At 42.9% G+C, this 23428-nt stretch overlaps 1 protein-coding gene across 1 annotated transcript; it reads right to left on the reverse strand.

The window, feature by feature from the left end:
- Nucleotides 1–1473: 1473 nt before the first annotated feature.
- Nucleotides 1474–19938, reverse strand: syt4 (synaptotagmin IV). The gene is made up of 6 exons (XM_033983719.2): nucleotides 19717–19938; nucleotides 15579–15964; nucleotides 13955–14188; nucleotides 12193–12516; nucleotides 8173–8290; nucleotides 1474–4270 (listed from the first exon to the last, which is right to left on the reverse strand). Exons 1-6 carry the CDS (start codon nucleotides 19748–19750, stop codon nucleotides 3960–3962), a joined length of 1407 nt encoding a protein of 468 aa, XP_033839610.1. The 5' UTR covers nucleotides 19751–19938; the 3' UTR covers nucleotides 1474–3959.
- Nucleotides 19939–23428: the final 3490 nt, after the last annotated feature.

Raw genomic sequence — 23428 nt, forward strand, 5'->3', positions numbered from 1 at the left:
CTGACAGAAGGCTCTGCCAGGCGTTCCCAACAGACCCTTGCGATACGCTTGGGTCTGCCAGGTCTGTACGGCTTCCTCCTCCGCCAGCGGATCCAACTCACCACCAGGTGGTGATCAGTTGACAGCTCAGCCCCTCTCTTCACCTGAGTGTCCAAGACACGCGGTCGGAGATCAGATGACACGACAACAAAGTCGATCATCGACCTCCGACCTAGAGTGTCCTGGTGCCACGTGCACCGATGGACACCCTTGTGCTCGAACATGGTGTTTGCTATGGACAAACTGTGACTAGCACAGAAGTCCAATAACAAAACACCACTCGGGTTCAGATCAGGGAGGCCGTTCTTCCCAATCACGCCCCTCCAGGTGTCACTGTCGTTACCCACATGGGCGTTGAAGTCCCCCAGGAGAACAACAGAGTCCCCAGTCGGTGCACTGTCTAGTACCCCTCCCAGGGACTCCAAGAAGGCCGGGTACTCTGCACTGCTGTTTGGCCCGTAGGCCGACACAACAGTGAGAGACCTGTCCCCGACCCGAAGGCGCAGGGACGCGACCCTCTCGTTCACCGGAGTGAACCCCAACACGAAGCGGCCTGAGCTGTGGGGCAATGAGCAAACCCACACCAGCTTGCCGCCTCTCCCCGTGGGCAACACCAGAGAAATGGAGAGTCCAGCCCCTCTCAAGAAGTTGGGTTCCAGAGCCCAAACTGTGCATGGAGGTGAGGCTGACTATATCTAGTCGGTAACGCTCAACCTCCCGCACAAGCTCCGGCTCCTTCCCCCCCAGCAAGGTGACATTCCATGTCCCCAGAGCCAGTTTCCATGTCCAGAGATCCGGTCATCGAGGCCCCCGCCTTCGACTGCCGCCCAGATCTTCATGCACCGGCCCTTTACGGATCCTCTTGCGGGTGGTGGGTACCCGTTAACTACCATAAAAGATGCCAAACAGTGCTACATGCGGACATGTTTTCTACCAAGACTCTGGTGTTACTCATGTGTGATCAAGTGGTTGTCAGTCATTATGGTTTTTTAGTTTGTGATGTTTGGAGGCTAATGCTAACTTTCTCATTGAAAATGCATTGGAGCTAATCTATGGAATTGTAATAGTCTGTAAAATGCTGGCATTCCGTTTACAAACACTGGAAGGGTCTATACAATATATCTATACTCAGGCAAGGCCAATTTAGCTCAAATACATAAGAAAGAAATCATATATAAATACTTAAAGTGATTGATTTTGTGATTATTCAAGTATTTTATAACTCATAAATGCCATGAAAAATTTATATTCTTTCTGTGAGCTGGTTTGCCTTAACACAGATCTGACCTGTAAGTGGTGGCATATTAAAATTACCTCACCCTTACATAATGTTTGGAACAGTACCAAAAATGCCCTCCCCCTATCCACCCTTCCCTCTCCCTCTTCCCCTTCAAGAATGCTCAAAAACAAAAGACACCACAATAGCCAGAACTTCCAGGATCTGCAACATTTTATGACATGTACAGCGTAATTCCTTTGTGCTCACAGTTAAAGGACAACACGCCATCTCCACACACGGTCCAGTCCCCAAACAGCGTAGTACAAAACATGTTCACAAACAAACCAAGTAAACAAAAACATAAATAAAACATTGCACATCCGTAAGCATCAAAGAGCCATTATAAAACACATTTGTACAGCTTAGACGGCACGCTCAGGTCTGGTACAATGGAGCTGCGTTCACTAACAAGGGAAGAACTGATGGAATTTAAAGTGGGAGGAAGAAGAAAGAAAAAGCCATATTTCACTGTTACCGGGACAACGGCTGTTGCCATAGAGACACGTTTCCAGGTGATGTCGGGACTCTGCGTGATTATCCTCTGAGGTCCATGCTGGGCTGCTTCACTGCACAGCCATTTTGTGTTTATTCTGATTTGAATCAAAGCTACTATATGTAACAATAGAGCAACTGATACTCTGCAGTGACATCATTCTGCAGAGAGGGGGGCAGCAGGTATATCTATGGAGCCAAGTTCATCAATTATGATGAAGACATAATGGACACATTTGCAACTACAGTCTGTTATGTTTTTAGATCGTCTGAACAATGCATTTTTGGGAGCCTGTGATCAATATGAGCATTCATGATCCCATTCAGACTAACTGAAAAAACTGGTAACTTGTGACTGTGATTTTGAGAGCACAGACTATATATATGTGGACATAGTGGACATAGGAAGTGAGCATGGGCGTGATTCAGCTCCATCAAATCTGGCTCTAGTTAATTTTCTATTGAAAAAATCATCACCTTTCAGGCTCGTCATTTTGGTCTTAAAATGTTCGTATTAACCTGCTCTACATGATACCTGTGTTTTATTTAGCTGTTTTGTTCATAAATCAAAATATATATTTAACAGATCAATAATGTGCCTCATTTAACCGAGGTTGCTCCTGCTATGGTTAGTAACAGGTTGGATTGATAACATTGCTAAGTGCATGCTCCATGCCAAGCCAACAACCTGGCTCCTGATTAGCTCTTTGGTTGCTATGATACTCGCACTCAGATTTCCAGATACGGATGTCCTATCCAAATTAGCTACTATAACTGCTAGCCACAACTGGCTTCAATTGGTTGGAGTTGAATGATATGGGTGACATCAGACTGCCTTAGACCACTTCTTTATACAGTTCATGTTTGAGAGATTTGTTAATGGCACAAATCAGCTCATATGTTGTAGCTCCAATTACAGTCAGTTTTTTACAGTCAGATTGTGTTTAAACAAAGCTCCGAATGAAAGGCTAACTTGAATTTTCAGTTTCAGACAGAGCAGTGCCCCTAGAATCCCAAAAAATACCCAAAGAATGGTGATTACATCAGCTGCAAAGTATCAATAGAAAAGATAAGGAAGAGATTTACAATAAGGAATTATAATAACAAATTAAATAAATACAATCTGAAGTTATAGTCATGTGGAATATACAAATGAACAGAATCCTGCTCCTGGACTTCTGAACAAAAGTCAAACGCCTGTAGCCCTATTCACACAGGCAGCATGACCCAGGACTTTATCTGCATTCATGTGCGAACAAAGCCAGAACAGATTTTCCAGTTTTTTGATCTGGCAGAGTCCTGGTTGAATAACCGGGAATATGCAGCAAAGGAATAAAGCTAGAAAATTCCCAGTACTACAATTTGCTTTCCTTGGTTACGAGCTTGGTCTCCATGATTACGGGCTTGGTTTCCCTACGTACAAACTTGCTATGTGAAAGAGAGCAGAAAGCCAAATGCCATTTTAAGTGTGAACAGAGCAGACACGAGAATATTCTGAGACTGGTGCATGTGTGAATTGGGGTCACTGCTGAGTGTTCTGGCATTTTCTACTCAGAAATTTACTGGTCTCTATTTGTGAAAGGATTGCCTGGGATCCAGAATAAACACTTCCGTAACATTATGAAAATGTGAGTCTGGTCACTGGTGAATCTCCCCATTTTCAAATGGGCGTGATTGACAGGTGGATTAGCCAATCAAGGACATGCATGGTCCATCAGTAATAGAAAAAATAAAGTAAAAAATATATCATAGGGGCCTTAAAAACATTGCAGGTTTCTGCAGAAACAATGAGCCGAGCACTAAACTCTATTAATCTGAGATGAGATAAATTAGATTTTATTTGTAAATGATAGGTGACCAATTAACTCCTTCGTTCCTTTTCTGATTGTGTGATCACTTTTTGACCGGGCTTGAGACACAACACTGTGTGGGGACCAGACAGATATCAATCTGTATAAAAATACAGACAGATATCATTCTGGATTTGCCAGGCAAGTGAATGGCGCTTTAGTTTGTTTTAAAGATCATAGATGTGAGCCCCAGCACCTCCCTCCCAGTCCCCATTCAATGGCAGCTGTGGAGTCAAGAAACCCCGCCCCCCTCATATCATGTTCGTTCTCTCCTCTGATTGGTCGTCTCCAGAGATAGTCTAGTCCTGGCTCATGGCGTGCCATTTGGCAATCTGGCGGCGTGGGTGCTCGCAGATCTCCCTCCAGTGCTCACCGAGGGTTCCTGGAGAGGTGGTCCCAAGCAGCAGGCGTCCCAGGACAGGGCAGGGGCTGCGGGGATCTGAGTCCATCAGGAGCAGCTCCACACTGATGTCCCTGAGCTCCGGCTCCGAGGGAAGCTCGAACACAAACAGCTCGTTGAACACGGGGTTTGGAGAGCTCTTCTTTACATGGGTTTTCTTCTTACAGATCCGCTTCTTGCCGTGGAACATGTTCACCTTCACGAAGGGCTCTGCACAACAATACAGGAACAGATGGGATTAGAGTCCAGATCTACCTACTTTAGGTGTGCTGGTTCTGCAATGATGATGGGAAAGTGTTGTCACGATACTAATATTTTAAACTTGATTTTGATACTAAGGAATAGATTTGATACTCAATACAAATTCTAATACAACTATGTCAATTAAAAATAATATTTAGACAATAGAATGTGATTTTTAACATTAAATAATAGTACTTTCTTTTATACCGCCACCTTAACATGGTGGAGGAGTTTGAGCACCCGAATGATCCTGGGAGCTTTGCTGTAGGGGGCTTCATGCCCCTAGTAGAGTTACCCATGGCAAACAGGTCCAGGGGGATGGATCAGAGTAAGAACATGATCAAGGCCAGTTACGTCAATTGGCATTACCGGGACCCACTCTGGAGCTAGGCCTGGGGTGGGTGCTCGCCAGCGAGCGCCTGGTGGTTGGGCCTTTCCCCACAGAGCCTGGCTGGGCTTTGCCCTAAGGAGCAACGTGAGGAAGTCCTCCTGTGGAACCACCACCTGCAGAAGGAGTGGGGGCCTCGGCGACCAGATCTCCGGACATGGAGACTGGCTCGGAGGACATGGAATGTCACCTTGCTGGGGGGGAGCCTGAGCTTGTGCGGGAGGTTGAGTGTTACCTGCTGGATATTGTCGGCCTCACCTCCATGCACAGCTTGGGCTCTGGAACCCAACTCCTTGAGATGGGGCTGGACTCTCCATTTCTCTGGCATTGCCCGCGGGGAGAGCCGGCGAGCTGGTGTGGGCTCACTCCTTGCCCCACAGCTCAGCCGCCTCGTGTTGGAGTTCACCCCGGTGAACGAGAGGGTCGCATCCCTGTGCCTTCGGGTTGGGGACAGGTCTCTCACTGTTGTGGCGACCTACGGCCAAACAGCAGTGCATATTATCCGGCCTTCTTGGAGTCCCTGGGAGGGGTACTAGACAGTGCAGCGTCCGGGGACTGTGTTGTTCTCCTGGGGGACTTCAGTGCCCATGTGGGTAATGAGAGTGACACTTGGAGGGACGTGATCAGGAAGAACGGCCTTCCTGATCTGAACTCGAGTGGTGTTCTGTTATTGGACTTCTGTGCTAGCCACAGTTTGTCCATGACGAACACCATGTTCGAGCACAAGGGTATCCATCAGTGCACGTGGCACAAGGATACCCTAGGTCAGAGGTCGATGATGACTTTGTTGTTGTGTCATCTGACTTCCATCCACGTGTCTTGGACACTCGAGTGAAAAGAGAGAATACCTATGAGGATCTCCTCAATCACTGTCACATCCTCTAAGGAGGAAAGAGACTGGGGAACCGGAGGCAGACTCGTCCCTCACCCAGGCTGAAGTCACCGAGGTGATTGGCACGTTCCTTGGTGGCAGCCCCGGGGGTGGAACGGGGTGGTGGTCCCTCTGTATAAAAAGGGGGACTGGAGGGTGTGTTCCAATTACAGGGGAATCGCACTCCTCAGCCTTACCGGCAAGGTCTATTCCAGGATACTGGAGAGGAGAATACATCCGATAGTTGAACCTCGGATTCAGGAGAAGCAGTGTGGTTTTTGTCCTGGTCATGGAACACTGGACCAGCTCTACACTCTCCCTCGGGTACTCAAGGGTTCATGGGAGTTTGCCCAAACAGTCCACATGTGTTTTGTGGATCTGGAGAAGGCATTTGACCGTGTCCCTCGTGGTGTCCTTTGGGGGGTGCTCCGAGAGTATGGGGTCCAGGGCTCTTTGTTAAGGGCTGTCTGGTCCCTGTATGACCGGAGTTGTGTTCGCATTGCTCGCAGTAAGTCAGACCTGTTCCGGGTGCATGTTGGACGCCAGGGCCCTTTGTCACCAGTTCTGTTCATTGTTTTTATGGACAGAATTTCTAGGTGCAGTCAGGGGCCGAAGGGGGTCTGGTTCGGGAACCACAGGATCTCATTGCTGCTGTTTGCGGATGATGTTGTCCTGATGGCTTCTTTGAGTCAGGACCTGCACCAGGCACTGGGGCAGTTTGCAGCTGAGTGTGAAACGGCTGGGATGAGAATCAGCTCCTCCAAATCTGAGACCATGGTTCTCGATCGGAAAAAGGTGGCTTGCCCTCTCCGGGTGGGTGGTGAGTCTCTGCCTCAAGTGGAGGAGTTCGAGTATCTTGGGGCCTTGCTCACAAGTGACGGACGGATGGAGTATGAAATTGACAGTTGGATCAGTGCGGTATCCGCAGTTTTTTGGTCGCTGTATTGGACCATTGTGTTAAAAAAGGAGCTGAGTCGAAAGGCGAAGCTATCAATTTTACTGGTAATCTGTGTTCCTACTCTCACCTATAGTCATGAGCTCTGTGTAATGACTGAAAGGACAAGATCGCGGATACAAGCTACTGAAATGGGCTCCTCCACAGAGTGGCTGGGCGCTCCCTTATAGAGCGAAGAGTTCAGTCACACAGGAGGAGCTCAGAGTAGAGCCGCTGCCAGTTGAGGTTGCTGGGGCATCTGCTCAGGATGCCTCCTGGACACCTCCCTAGGAAGGTGTTCCAGGCATGTCCCACCAGGAGGAGGCCCCAGGGAAGACCCAGGATATGCTGGAGGGACTGTCTCTCGGCTGGCCTGGGAACGCCTTGGGGTCCCACCGGTGGAGCTGGAGGATGTGTCTGGGGTGAGGGACCTCTGGGAGTCCCTGCTTAGACTGCGGCCTCCGCAACCTGGTTCCGGATAAGCGGAAGAAAATGGATGGATGGACTTTTTTTATATTACCATTTTACCTTATATTGATTATTTAGGAAATGTTCATTTCTGTCCCGTAAATGTTACTTTTTTAGTATCGACACCTGCTGAAATGAGTATTTAGTTTCTATACTAGTTTTAGTATTGATTAGTATCTGATTTTCAATACTTTTGACAACTTTAGTATGGGTTTTAATATGCAGTGTGCTAACCTAACTAAGGTCAATGTAATTTACACTTATGGCTAGGCATATGACACAAAATAAATCACTTATTTCTTAACAGTTTTTCAGGCCCGAGCCCCTACAGGGGGTAGGGCCTATTGCTTCCGCAACCATGATCATCATTGCATTGCTTGATGTGTCCAGTTGCCCCCTGCCCTTACTCCAGTATCCTAGCAACCCATGCCATAATTATGGGATATGCATATTTGTTCTTGCTAGCATGTCAGCGTCAACATTGTGTCAATGGGCGAAGCCACTTTGAAAGAAAAAAAAATGTGTACGAATAAATTTGTATGGAGGTCCGAAATTTAGTTTTCCGAAATGTTACGAAATTTGACACAAATTTCCATTGGGTCATTCCAATCAATAAAGTCAATTAGACCCATGTCATATCGTTCACTGGGTTGCCATGGCGATGCACAAAAGAGCCCATGTTTTCCTAATGGGAAAATGTACCAATTTTCATACATTTCAAAGGCTCATAAGAACTTATTGGCTTCATAGAGAAATGTGAAATTTGGCAAAGTGACTCTTCAGGTCGTCCCCTTCACAAAAGTCCAAGGGACCATGTTTGTATTTTGCACGGTGTTGCTTTGGCGATGGCGAAACCCATGTTTTTGCATTATGTGCATCAGCGCTTCAAAAGTATTTTTACTTTGTTCAGTGCCAAGTGCAGCCCAAAGCCGCAATAAAATAGAGGCACCCTTAGGGAGTGCCAGGTCAGCCGAGTGCGAAGCACGGCCTGCGAGGGGCATTCGTTGCCACTTGTGGCTTTAACTAGGCCAGAGCCCCTACAGGGCATAGGGCCTATTCCTTCCGCAACAATTAATGCACTCATCGTTGCAATCTGTTTTCACAAAGTGGCACGTGAAGCGCTCTCTCTCTCTGTCTCTCACACACTCACTCACTCACTCTCTCTCTCTCTCTCTCTCTCTCTCTCTCTCTCTCTCTCTCTCTCATACCTGTTGGTCGGTTGTCATTGCGGGGCAGATGGCGTGCCTTCAGCACCACCACACTCAGGGTGTTGGTGGTAGACTGGTAACACAGGGACAGGAGCAGCTCTCCTCGGCCCGAAGTCTTCTGCACAAAGCACAAAACACGAAACATTTACATCTTCTCTACATCAAATACATACACCAAGAAGGGTTATGCAGATGACATTGGCAATAATGTATTAGTGTTTTTTCAGATTCTAGAAGAGACAGACTTCCCTAATGACTACATTGTATTTTACCATGAAATATTTGAAAGATAAACATACAAATGCTCAATCTGATCAATTCTATTAGTGACTAGATCCATTCACTCCTAGTATTAGTAACAAGAAAATTAAGTAATTATTTCCAATGTTATTTATTTGATTTATTTCTTGAAGCTTGACAATTCACATTTCAAAGCCATAGAAAAGTTACATGGTACACCTTTAACACATATGTCCTAGAGCAAATGAAGCACTAACTGATTGTTCTAGACCTATGTTCAACTAAAGAATTTCTTGGTCCAGCGAGATGATACTCATTTTGATTGGACAACATTTAAGCCCTAGTTTAGTCCTAGTTTAAACCTCTTAGAATTTATGTAGTCTTAGCGTTATTCACACTTGCATGAACACTACCAAAACTAGAATTGGGCCAAGAGCAAGCCTGTCTAAATAGGGCTAAAAGGACCAAACATGGACGAATGTGAACACACTCTTTACGGTTAAGTTTGTCTCTGCAAATACCTAGTATAAACCTGGTTTAATCCTGCAAGTCTAAAATAGACCATCTTTGGTATTGGTTTAGTCCTGGATTAGTCCTTGTTGAAAGCTGGTATGGTCCAATCTAGATCTGGTTTGATCTGGGTATCATCTACATTAGATTATGTCTAGACCTTGTTTCAGGCTGCTTTAGTCATTATTTAGACCTGGTTTAGTCCTAGGTTAGACTTGGCTTAGTTCTAGGTTAGCTCTGGTTAATAATAGATTCCATCCATAACATAATAAATATGTCGTTAGAAAATGGCTACGTCCCTCAGTCCTTTAAGTATGCTGTGATTAAACCCCTTTTGAAAAAACCTAACCTAAATCCTGATGAACTAGCCAACTATAGACCTATCTCTAATCTTCCCTTCCTCTCAAAAATTCTAGAATGAGTGGTGATGAAACAGCTCTGCCGCCACCTGCAGGACAATAATATATTTGAAAAATTTCAATCTGGATTCAGAGGTCACCACAGCACAGAGACTGCACTGCTTAAAGTAACAAATGACTTACTACTAGCTGCTGATAACGGGCTGGCTTCAGTCCTGGTCCAACTGGACCTCAGTGCAGCGTTTGACACCATTGATCACAACATTCTACTGCAGAGGTTAGAATGTGACATTGGAATCAGAGGGACCGCCCTCAAATGGTTTAAATCCTATCTATCAGATAGGTACCAGTTTGTTAGTATAAACCAGAGCACCTCTCCCTGTTCTAAAGTAGCCTGTGGTGTTCCACAAGGATCTGTGCTTGGTCCAATCCTATTTACTCTGTATATGTTGCCATTGGGTAACATTATCAGAAAACATGGCATTAATTTTCACTGCTATGCTGATGACACTCAGCTGTACTTATTAATTAAACCAAATCAGACTGATCACATAGATAAACTCAGTGCCTGTGTGAAGGACATCAAAACCTGGATGACCTCGAATTACCTGCTCTTAAATCCTGAAAAAATAGAGGTCATTGTCGTTGGTCCCAAAGGTCAAAGAGATTCTCTGTTGGACCAGATAATCTCACTCGACAATGTGAATATAGCTTCTAGCCCTACTGTAAAAAATCTTGGAGTCCTATTTGATCAAAATCTCTCATTCACAGCCCATATAAACCTAGCTTGTAAAACCGCATACTTTCACCTGCGAAATATAACTAAAATTAGAAATATTTTACCCAAAAATGATGCTGAAAAACTCAACCATGCATTTGTTACTTCCAGACTTGATTACTGTAATTCTCTGCTCCCTGCCTGCCCCAAAAGTACTATAAGGAGCCTCCAGTTGGTCCAAAATGCAGCGGCCAGAGTCCTAACAGGAACTAAAAGAAGAGACCACATCAGTCCTGTACTAAAATATCTGCACTGGCTTCCTCTCGAGCTTAGAATCAAATTCAAAGTCCTCCTCCTGACATACAAAACCCTAAACGGTATGGCCCCATCCTATCTGCAAGATGCTATTGTCCCGTACCAGCCAAACAGAGCACTCCGCTCTCAGAATGCAGGACTATTAGTGGTTCCTAGAGCGTCCAAAAGTACAGTGGGAGGGAGAGCATTCAGTTACCAAGCTCCTGTGCTATGGAATCAACTCCCTGCTGATGTTAAACAGGCCCCCACAGTCTCTGTATTTAAGACCATGCTTAAAACCTTCCTCTTCGGTATAGCTTATGACCAGGTTACTTAGTGAGGGAGTTAGGGAGTGACATTAAAACCCGGGATAAGATAGGCTGCAGTAGGAGATAACTAGCTGGGGGAAGTATGGCAACCTGAGCACTATCCTCTGCTTTGTCCTATTTTCTCATCAGCAATGCTATTCACATGTTGTCTCCTGTCCCACTCCCCCTGTGGAGTGTAACTCTTTCAGATGCCCTGATGACAGCTGGACCCTCTCCTCCTCCCCGCCTGGCCCTCCTCCACCCGCCTCCCTCTCCTCCTCGCCTGGCTCTCATCCTCCTCGCCCGGCTCTCCTTCTCGCCTGGTCTCAGCACGGTGGCTGAGTGGCAACACTCATGCCTCACAGCAAGAAGGTTTGGTTCGATCCCCGGGTCGCCCAGGCCTTTCTGTGTGGAGTTTTGCATGTTTCTCCCTGTGTCTGGATGGGTTTCCTCCGGGTACTCCGGTTTCCCCCATCAACCAAAACATGAATGGCCTTCGAGACAACTGTTGTTGTGATTTTGGGCGTTACAAAAATAAAATGAATTGAATCGAATTGGTTTAGTCCTGGTTAAGTCTCAGTTTAGACGCAGTTTAGTCCTAGTTTAGAATTGCTTTGAAGAAGATTAAATTCTTATACAGTTTTAGTCCTGGTTTAATCTGGGTTAGTCCATTTTTATTCCAAGATTAGTCCTGGTGTAGGCCTGGTTTCAGTCTGGTTTAGTTCTTGTTTAGACCTGGTTTAGTTCTGTTCTTAGTCCTTTTACAGTAAGTCCTGTGGTTGGATTCAGGGAGTATAGCCCAGTGTTATGTTTCTGATCTATATCAGTGTATCGCTCTCACAGGAAGTGCAGGCTCAGGTACTGATTGGATTTCACATGCAGCAAATGTGCCTCTCTCAGAACCATTCTCTTTTCTTATGTTCCTTTTACAAATCACAGATAAGCTATAAATGTTTCATTTACTCTTCTCTGTACATTGTAATATTCGTACATTTAATATGTACTTTGTTGGAATGATACTGTGAAGGACAAAGTATCTATTCTGCTTGTGTCTGGTATATAGTTATAATCTATGACACCAGTGGATCATTATATTATGAAGTGGAATTTTACATCCTAATATTCATCTAAAATGACTGACTAAAAGAAACAGATCCTCTGACTTCTGCTTTAGAAAAGTGCCGTGAGCAATGAGAGCCCCACCCATGGATAGCTGCACATCATGCTCCATCAAAATGACTACGCGATGCTGTTGAATTCTATGCACGTCACTGTTTAAGAAAATAAAATTGGAGAATGAAGTAGAAAGCAACAACTGTGTACCAGTGGCAGTGAAAACAGGAAGTGGTTGGCAATATGGTGTCTTGAAAATAATTGATTAAAGATTGGTCAAGCATGTACAAACCACTTCAAATACAACTCAGGGTGAGTAAATGGTGAGGGGAAACAATTGTAACATGGTTAAAAGCTGAAAAGTCCATTTTGCAGAATAGCTCTGCTTTAATGTGTTAGTATCTAACTTTGTCAATATAAAAAGCAGACAAAATGAAGGTGTTTGGACTAAGTTGTGAGTACATGTTGCCACAGTTACCTTGCTGTCCTTTTTAATGATTTCACGGCTCATGAGGATTCTGCCTTCACTCAGGTCGATGCCGGTCAGGGGCACCAGGCTCTCCCCAATCACCTCATCCCTGGAGAACCGGTCAAAGCTGAGGACCACAAAGTGCAGGCTGAGCTGGGCGACGCGTGCCTGGGACAAACCGTAGAAGCTGAAGGTCTCGTCAAAGGCTGGGCTCAGAGTCTTCCTCAGGACCCGGGTCTTCACACGGTGCTTCTTCTCTGGCAGCAAGGTCAGCTTGATGTAGGGGTCAGAGGTCAGAGAGTGCTCATCTGTGGGGGTCAGGCCCTGGGCTTCCTGTGGGTGTGGAAAGGATGGGTAAAGAAGATGTGTCACACACATCAGAAAGGAGAATGAGCCTCACATGAGTCTCTCATTTGAGTTACCAGTTCCAATGCTGAAATCCAGTTGATTTAAACCTAAAAGGACTTTCACCGATCTGAATCATCTCTACCTAAACCCCAGCACCTGCAGTCAAATATTAATGAGTGCCAGTGCAGCCTCTGCAGCTCAGTGAGTGAATTCTGGAGGTTCTATCTACAGGTTAATGCACTGTTGTGATTGTAGTACCTTTTTAAAAAAACTGTAACAGCACAGGCTACCTACAGTTCCTTTAAGGTGTAATGTTTGGTTTTATCTTGTATTTTATAACTGTACATATAAATGTATTACACAAACATAATTATGACCAAATTTCTGTCCTAAAAATGTGTTGTTATTTCAAGTTCAGAGATATATAAGGATTCTATTTTAATGAAACACACATGCACGGACGCATACACACACTCACACACACACTACACAAGGCAGAATAAATGAGTCAGACAGGAAGTGAAGCTCTGCCCGCACTCTGTCAATAACACTCATGGACACAAGTGCGTTGGTAGAATATCAAATTATTCAGGATTATGAAGATTACATTACAGTGGTTCAAGTAGGGTTATAGAAATAATCAATACTCAAACTCTGATCAATACAAGCAGCTCTTGAGATAAAAATAAGTATGTTGTGTACCGTCTGCATTATAAAGCATTGTATTGTCAGAATCAGTAAGTGTGTGATTATCATGCTAGCTGTTGTTAGTATTACAGTGATGACTGCACTCTACCCTCTGAAACTTGTGAAAAGCACTTACCGTATAAACTCATCACAGTGAACAATTAGGATGCACAGAATGCATAAGGTGAAGAATATCTTGTCTTGCAAACTGTCTAAAATGAACTAGTTCTGTTTTTTCACATTTCTAAGACAGTAAAAATCAGGGACAGTGCCTTTAAAGCAGACATATGGTGCTTGTGTCTGCTATGTAGCAGACGTCGCCTATAACACCTGTAGATCATTACAATATAATTAAGACATTTTAAATTGCAATATTCATCTAAAACAACTTAATAAAAGAAACAAGTCCACTGACTTCTGAAAACATCATCACAACAAACTGCTCTGAAGTTGTTGGCACCTCCATATCTACATATCAGGTAGAACCACAGATTTTTTTCATTTGTACCAAAATGAATCCTACGTGTAACACCGATACAGAGCAGTGGCCATATGGCGGTGGTGGTGAAAGCGGGAGTTGATCTGCAATAAGGAATCTTGAAAAGAAGTGATTGCTCAAAATGCAACTTCAGATGGGAAAATTATGAGAAGAAACAATGAAAATAAAGTTAAAAGCTCTGAAGTTGATTCTCTGAAGTAGGTCTGCTTTAATGGTAAACCAGTATTTTGAATGTACCTTAATGTGCACGATGAAAGCCTTCTTCTCAGCCTGGTACTCTAGAGAGAAGTGCAGTGTCCCTAGCCCGCCATCACGCTCCTCTGCTGGGGCTTTCTCAAGCATGGGTGTGGGGGCCTGGCTGGAGGTGGTGCTGGAGGGAGAGGTTGGCTCCCTGTGCTCCGTCACCCCAGGCTGAGTGAAGCCTGCATGTGGAAAGGGCAGTTCCAGGTCGGGGGAGCTCCGGACCTTCAGCTGGGGGTAATTCAAGCAAGATTTGAATTTGCTTGTGCAATGTTTTGAAACACACACAGAAACACAAAAATGCCTAATATGCCATTAGACTTTATTTTCAAAGTTGGAATATCAAAGTCCTAAATATTCAAATCATAATTACTAATCAAAGCTGAAATCATTACACATAATCTATGAATATTTTTTATTGACAGTAGATTAATTAAGATTTTAAAACTTAGGTATAGTAAGATATAATTACATATCTAATTAATTTAATTTATTACAAAAAATATAAGGTCAAATAATCTTGAAATAAAAAGTAAAACAGAAAAACAAAATCTGAAGGAGTCAAAATTACTACTCATGAAATATTTTTATATTGACAGTAGATTAATTACATTTATAATTAATAGTATTAACTGTATATATATATATATATATATATATATATATATATATATATATATATATATATATATATATATATATATATATATATATATATATATAATTTATTAAAATATCATACTATGGAAACAAGCATTTCAAATAAGAGTCAAGTTTGTGGAGATGCAAGATGCATTTCTGAAAGTAAAAAGTTGCATACTGGCTTTAACTGATTGTTTGGTCAATTTTTTTGTTTTTGTTTGTTTGTTTCTAAAACCTGCTACCCCTATAGTTTAGACATCTACAAACATGTTCTGAAATGTGCCTGTGTGTCAGATGCCCTCCTTATGCCTCTATGGGGTCTTATTCTGTGTAAAAGCTGAAGTTGTTGTCTATACCTCTACAAAAATGTTCTGGAATATATGGGATCCCAAGGTTTGTTTAGCAGTTCAGATTTAAAATTGGAATTAAAATATAGAAAATTTGATACTAACTAGATACTAGATACTCATTTGAAGTATTGATTCTGCAAAAAATCACATTAACAAAATTAAAGCTTTCCTGGGCAGTTTTATTATGATTTTGAGCTCCGTCATAACAAGTACAAGATTTAAGGGTAAGATTAAAAAAAAAAAAAAAAAAAAAAGAGCTGACTTGGTTGGAGCTTCAACAGGTGGGCTGATTTGTGCTGTTAAAGTCTCTCACACATTAAATTACAATCACAAGCTAGCTAGCATTAGCCAACAGTTTTTCAATTCGTCACTCTCACCTTTTTTGTTGAAAATCAAGCATCTAAACAGAACCAAGAACACTCATATTGATCACATGCTCCTGAAAGTGTGTTGTTTAAATACATTTCATATTTTTCCTTGTGTTTTAAAACTTTTTTAGTGATGTTTGCTAATGTGTGCTTTGCGTCATCATGGTTATGGCTGAACATTCCACCAATGGAGATGCATGTAGAACACCCCCGGCGATGTCACAGCAAAATATCAGTGGCATCGCCCATAGCTGTACCCACCTCTGCCCTCTGCTGGTGGTGGTGGAAGGGCTTGGTGGTGAAGTTCCCATTGAGGTCCCTCTTCTCAAGCTCCAAGTGCATGGTGGGCCGTGTGGTTCCTCCCGGGCTGGAGGCCAGTTGTTTGGGGCTGTGGGGGCAGACGCTATGGGTGTTGCCGTTGACGTCGGTCTTGGTCAGCTTGTGGGCGGAGGATGCGGCGGCAGTCTTCTTGCTTCGGGTCAGGCTCTCAGGGTAGATGTCTACACCCTTGAGCATGTGGACGAACTTGTAGGGGGGACTTTGTTGGGTCTTGGAGGTCTTGCGCTGGCAGCAGATCCAGGCGAAGGCGGAGAGAGTGAACACTAGACCGAAAATGCTCACCAGAGCTACACCAGCTGGGACCGCCACTGATAACACAACCAGAGGAGATTTTTAGTACAGAGTTTTTGTGTTTATGCATTTTAATAGCTTACTTAATTCAACTGTGAATCATTTTCTTAAAGAAGGTCTGTTACACTTCTATGGGCTATCAACAACACAGTCAGCATGCATTCCTGCTAATAAAACTACTGCACATTGTTGTACAGGCTTGTACTGCTAACTGTGAGGAGTGTATGAATAGGGCCTGGGAGACATTGCTTACAACATACACTTAAGATGAATGTTATGAATGTTATGACATGGGAAAAAGGTCCAAAAACAAAATTTTAAGACACTGGCAAGGTTCAGTTGTGATTATAGTACCTTATTTAAAACTGTAACAGTGCAGCCTACATATAGTTCCATTGAATAATGCACTTTTGCCTTATTTGTGTTGTAACGTGCTCTTTCAGCTATGATTCAAGAATTACAAAGAAAGCAGATAAACAAACCCACACTTTAAAGGTGCACTATGTGACTTTTCTGGTCAATTGTTTGACACACGCTTGTCTCCATGGAGATGTTACTTTATCTGGAATGTTTCACAGTATGGCATTAAACGTATATTCTGTGTCCACTGAAACAAACAGTTAATGTTACCCGGTCAAGTTAAAAGTCAGATCTGTGCTGAGGTGACCCAGCTCACAGTAAGAATACATGGATATTAAGGCATTTGTTTAGCAATACACCTGTAATTGTAAATGCAAGACATTTAATGCCATACTGTGGAATATTCCAGGCATAGCATCTCAATGGAGACAAACAGGTGATGGACCTCCACTACATAAGTCACACATTTTGCCTTTAAAATGTAATACAAATCACCTATTATTAAACCAAAATGTATTTTCTTTTGAAATGGACTTTATTAATTGATTTTAATGAATTAAGTCAAATGGGGGGAGTAACTAGATCTTCACTTTTGGAAACCATGGTCTGAAGAACTGACTCAATCATGTCTCCACTCAGAGAACCAAGGTCACAGTGTAACCTTCACCACTAGGTTTAAAGTGCATATGACTGGTTAGACTGCTCATTTCACTAAAACATAATCAACATCATTATATTTAAGATTTGCTTATTTTCTCATAATTTGACAATTTTGGTGAAGTGCATAATTTAACTTCCAGGTTGGACCCAGGCAGCATGTGACCTACGTAAAGGTAATTCCAGAACTGTTTCCTTGCAACCATAATGGTAAAAAAAGGCAAAAACCTGTCTAAATTACACAATAGTTATGATTAGAATAATAAAAAATAAATAACAACACCTTTATTTTGTTAAATGAAGGTTTGAACTGTCATAAAAATGCCTTTATTGTGCATTGTCTCCCTGCATTTTGAATGGAATTTTCCGTGTTGATTGACCACAGGTACTATCCACCAAACCAAATCATGATTAGATTAAATGTCAATGTTAAAAAAAAAAAAATGTCATATGCACTTTTAATAAGAAAATGAATCAAAATGTCCAAATGCTTTACTGCAGAACATTCTAGGCAAAGCAATAACATCTCCTTGGAGATAAGCAGGTGCAAAAACGTCCACTGCATTCTATCATGTTTTCTGTCTGCTCTGGCACAAGATTCTATGGTAGTAATGAAGTTATATCTAATCTGAATCTCCTGTAATCCATTTAATTTTGATTATCCATCCTTATAATACTTAGTCCCATTATCTCATGCCTGATATTGCCTCAGCTCTGACCACTTCCTCTATGAAACCCAATGACCACATTCTCAGCATCACTCAGGCCACAAGACACAATCAATATCCCCTTATGATATTTGCTGTACAATATAGTCCTGACTCAGTCTTGGTTTAGTTCTGGTTTGATCCTGGTTAAGTCTAGGACACATTTTTAGTCTGTCCTAGATTACCTTGGGTTTTAACTTGGTTTAGTCATAATTTAGTCAATATGTTTGTCCTGTTTTTAGCCTGCTTTAGTCCTAGTTTGGTTCAGATTTTAACCTGGTTTAGTCATAATTTAGTCAACATGTTTGTCCTGTTTTTCGCCTGGTTTAGTCCTGGTTTGGTTTGGATTTTACCCTGGTTTAGTCAAAATTTAGTCAACATGTTTGTCCTGTTTTTAGCCTAATTTAGTCTAGGGTTGGTCTGGGTTTTATCCTGGTTTAGCCCTGATTCAGTCAATATGTTTGTCCTGGTTTTAGCCTGTTTTTGGTTCGGTCTGAGTTTTATCCTGGTTTAGTTCTGTTTCAGCTCTAGTTCAGACTTGGCCAGTTTAAAGGTTGTCTATCTGAGGTTTTTCATGGTTCGCTCCTATTTTAGTCCTGTTTCAGTTTTGGTTCATTCAACAGCTTTGTCCAGTTATTAGCATTGGTTTAGTCCTGGTTTAGTCCTGATTTAGAGCTGATTTAGTCCTGATTTAGATTTGATCTAGATTTAGTCCTACTTATGTTCTTGGTTAGATTGTGGTTTTGTCCCTGTTCATTCCTAGTTTAGTCCTGGTTTAGTTCTGGTATAGTCCTGGTTTAGTCCTGTTCAACACTCATTCAGTTTTAGCAAATCTATAGTTTAGGTGTTTATTCCTGTTTTAGCCATGGTTTGGTCATGGCTTAGTTCTCATTTTGTCCTGGCTTAGTACTGGTTCAGTCTTGGCATATCAATAGACTGTCTACCAAGAGTTTATTATGGTTTAGTCCCACTTTTTCACGCTGTTTTCAACTTTGGTTTGGTCCTGCCTTAGTCCTGGTTTAGCCCAAGTTTAGTTCCAGTTCCGTCTTGGCCAATCTACAGCCTGCCTTCTCGGGGTTTGTCATGGCTTAGTTCTGGTTTAATCCTGATTTAGTCCTATTTAGGGTTCTTGTTCAGTCCTGATTTGTTCTGGTTTAGTTGTGATTAAGATTGAGCTCCATTGTGACCTAAATAATTGATTAACCTAATAACCTTGACATCACTTCTAATTACAATTACATGGCAGGAATTCTACTCAATTACAAGTGCAAGGTTTAAAAAACAAAAACAACAGCACAAAATAAAAATAAACAATCACCCCAAAAATCTACTCAGTTACGCTTCAGTATGTAACACGAGTATTTGTAATCAGTCATTTTCCACCCCTGGTTCTCCTCGTGCTGGGTGGAGCCCTCTCTACCCCAACAGGACACCGTGCCAGCGGGGGTCGAGACTCACCCCGGCCCCTCCCTCCGTCCCTCCCTCCCACCGCGATGCCCTTTGGCGTCGTTAAAAATCGATCCATTTACGTTCAATGAAACCGACGTACTTAACCTATACAATTGACATGTATTCTACAAAGCGACAATTCTGGATTTTTCCTCATAATTGTTAACCCCAAGAGGTCTATGTTACTTAACGATCGTGCAGTAAGTCTACGTATCTTAATCGTGACGTTCATCCATTGCATTGCGTCATGCGCGTAATCTTGTATTTTAAGCATATTTAACTAAGAAAAGTAACATATTTACATTATGAACGATAAACTAATTCATACTGATTTCCCTCCCTTTGCTTGGAGACATTGGAACCAATATTAAGCAAATGTAGGGCTATCCTTTCCAGTTTGACTATCAACCATAGAAAATCCACAAATTAACCTTGTCATTTCTATTAGTGACAACCCGCATAATTCAATCATAGGTTTATAATATTTAATATCCTTCTGTCAATCATTTACGTAATTTCGTCATTTCCTCCACTCCAAACCCAGTCACGAACCAGGGTTAGTTACGAAAAAACAAACAGGTTTTGTCGTTTCTTACCGATCTGCGCCCCTTCTACCACCATCGGAGCCATGTTCGCTGTCCAATGTTCTGAATCCCTCCGCTAAGGATCCCCTTCAACGTTCTTTTTTGCTCGTTTCGTTCCTTTACGCTCCCTTACGTCTGTCGCTTTCAGCAGTTTACGTTTTATCTGTTTTGGAACGATGGAAAAGCTTCGTCGTCTGTAGGATGTTGCTGTCTGTGCGCTTGTCTCGGTGCTGTGTGTGCGGATGAGACCAGGGACACACCCGCCGTCTCCCCACCCAGTAATATAGCCCATAATAAAACTAGAGGATTCATCGTCATGGTAGCCAATAGTAACCGACATCCAGCGGCCATGTTTGTACTTTACGATTATACATAAGAACTGTCTACATCTGTCTACATCTCCAGAGCTCAAAATGCTCTGTTCCACCTTGTGATGTCATTTAGCGGTAGTTTTCAACGTTTTGTTAAGTAGACTTGGGCAATTCCAGGGCTGAACCTATCCAAATAATTCCAGTGAGTGGAGGTGCATGGAGTTTAAAAACACAGTGGTGCACTTCCTGTATTGCCACATCACAAGGTGGAACAGATTGTTTTCTGTTTGAGAGAAGAACTAAATATGCAGAATTTGTCTGTTGAAGATGTGTGAATGAAACAAAACACAACTCCAGGTATGTTTTTAATGAAGAAATAACATTATAACATTGATCAAATAGTTTAATATGGGCTCTTTAAAAGTGCATTATAACTTTATATATATAACTTTTTATTTTTTTTTTGCTGTCATCTATGCATAACTGAGTAATCTAATGATCTCATCCGGGCCATATTCAAACCCTTCTTACAGTTTGCTGTAAGATTTTGTGCAATGCTCAGGCCAAAAGCCAATGTCACCCATGCTCCCACATGACAATTCTTCATAAATATACAAAAATCTATATACAAAAAAATATAAATACATCAAAACTGTACACAGCAATTTGACGAACTTGATGTGTTGTGCAATAGTTTCATTAGCGAGATGCACACTGATTGTGTTGTGATAGACCTCTGAAGGGGGAGTGACTTAACATGGGGAGCAAAGGGAAGGAAGTCTCAGATCGTCAAAAATAAAAGTGAAACTTACTGAACATGTTAATATGTTGTTTTCGGCAAATACAGTATTTTCAAAACAATAATAATCCAAATATATTATGTGTTAGCAGTTAGCGCCCCATAGAAGTAAAATAACCTCTTTAACCTTTAAGGTTATTTTCTATTTATGGGTTTCAGAATAATGAGAAATTAGGATTCTTGCCATAGAGATGAAAGGTCTTGCATTACAAAAAAATAACTCTTGTAAATTTTAAGCCATGGAGCACTTCCTGTATGACATCACAAGGTGGAAGAGTGTTTTCCATTTGAAAGAAGTCTAAATATGCAGGATTTGTGTTACACATTTGTTACACATGTGTAAATGAAACAAAAAAATACTCCAAGTGTGTTTTTGATGAGGAAACAACATTATAATATAGATCAATAAATAGTGTAATATAGATCCTTAACAATGTATATCTTTAAAATGGGAGAAGCCCTCAAAAATACTGTCAATAATAGGAAGTGAAATCCCATGAGTTGGAATTTTGCTGTTTCTACAATGACATGATGGCCGTCGCAATTGCCAGGGAGACAGTATAGCCGTGGTATGTCTCTAGCCTTTTATGAATAACTTTCTCGCTGCTCTGTTGGCTTCCTCCCTTCCTCCGGTCCTTATTTGTCAGTGATGTACCCCCCCCCCCCCTCCATCTCCCCTCCAGTAATAACGCTGAGCTCATCCAATGATGCTGCCCATGACGCAGAGACTGAGGAAGGACTGAACCAGGACCAAAACAGGGCTAGATCTGGACTGGACTGAACCTCCAGTAAAACAGGACCGGAGCAGGACTATATCAAGACTGAATCAGGGCTCAACCAGGGCTGAACCAGGGCTGATCTAAAACTGAACCCAAACTGAACCCAGATTGAACCAGGACTGAATCAGGGTTGAACCAGGGCTGAATCAGTACTAACCCAGCACTGTGACTTAACTGGACCAGGACTGAACCAAGACTGGGCCAGTGCTGAACCAGGACCAAAACAGAGTTGAACCAGGACTGAACCTAACTGAACCAGGACAACACCATGTGGCTGAATCATGGTTAAACTGAATTAGGGTTAAACAACGACTTAAACAAGACTAAACCAGGACTAAGCCAAGACTAAGCAGGACTGACATTCCATCCAAACTGACCTCTAGTGGTTTTCATTACAAATGATTTTCCTCGCAGTGTTAAGTCATTTATGTCTATCATATTTCTGAGCAAGTTTTACCAAATCCTATGTGTATAAATGATTAAGAAAATAAAATTGGAGAATGAAGTAAGTACAGAGCAATGGGTGTGTACCAGTGGAGGTGAAAACAAGGATTGATCAGCCGCCCCTGGTTCCAGAAAAAAATTCCCCATTCATTTTTCTCAGAGGCTGTTTGAAAAAATTTATTGTTGAAAGCTTGTTCAGGGCTAATCAGCTCTATGGTGACTAATGATCTATAACAGTATTTCAAAATCTGTTATATCTGCTATAAACCACTAAATTATTAAAGCATGTTGCAGAATTTTGTGTTTTCGACTCAAAACAACCATGTCATGGACACACATTATCATGTAGGCGGTTAGCCTCCACAATGCCTTTGAACTCTTATTTAAATTTTTTGAAAAGTCCATCCATCCATCCATCCATTTTCTTCCACTTATCCGGGGCCGGGTCGCAGGGGCAGCAGTCTAAGCAGGGACTCCCAAATGCCCCTCCCAAATGCCCAGAACACCTCCCTAGGGAGGCGTCCAGGAGGCATCCTGAGCAGATGCCCGAACCACCTCAGCTGGCTCCTCTCAACGTGTAGGAGCAGCGGCTCTACTCCGAGCTCCTCCCGTGTGACTGAGCTCCTCACCCTATCCCTAAGGATGCGCCCAGCCACTCTGCGGAGGAAACCCATTTCGGCCGCTTGTATCCGCGATCTTGTCCTTTCGGTCATTACCCAGAGCTCATGACCATAGGTGAGGAAAGGAACGTAGATTGACCGGTAAATCGAGAGCTTTGCCTTTGGGCTCAGCTCCTTCTTCACCACAACGGACCGATACAGCGACCGCGTCACTGCAGACGCTGCACCGATCCGCCTGTCAATCTCACGCTCCATCCTTCCCTCACTCGTGAACAAGACCCCAAGATACTTGAACTCCTCCACTTGGGGCAGAGACTCACCACCCACCCGAAGAGGGCAAACCACCTTTTTCCGGTCGAGAACTATGGCCTCGGATTTGGTGGAGCTGATTCTCATCCCAGCCACTTCACACTCAGCTGCAAACTGCCCCAGTGCCTGCTGCAGGTCCTGGCTCAATGAAGCCATCAGGACAACATCATCCGCAAACAACAGAGATGAAATCCTGTGGTTCCCGAACCAGACCCCCTCCGGCCCCTGGCTGCGCCTAGAAATTCTGTCCATAAATATAATGAACAGAACCGGTGACAAAGGGCAGCCCTGGCGGAGTCCAACATGCACTGGGAACAGGTCTGACTTACTGCCGGCAATGCGAACACAGCTCCTGCTCCGGTCATACAGGGACCAGACAGCCCTTAGCAAAGGGCCCCGGACCCCATACTCCCGGAGCACCCCCCAAAGGACACCACGAGGGACACGGTCGAATGCCTTCTC

Source organism: Periophthalmus magnuspinnatus, chromosome 18 (genome assembly GCF_009829125.3).
Source record: "Periophthalmus magnuspinnatus isolate fPerMag1 chromosome 18, fPerMag1.2.pri, whole genome shotgun sequence".
Lineage (NCBI taxonomy): Eukaryota > Metazoa > Chordata > Actinopteri > Gobiiformes > Gobiidae > Periophthalmus > Periophthalmus magnuspinnatus.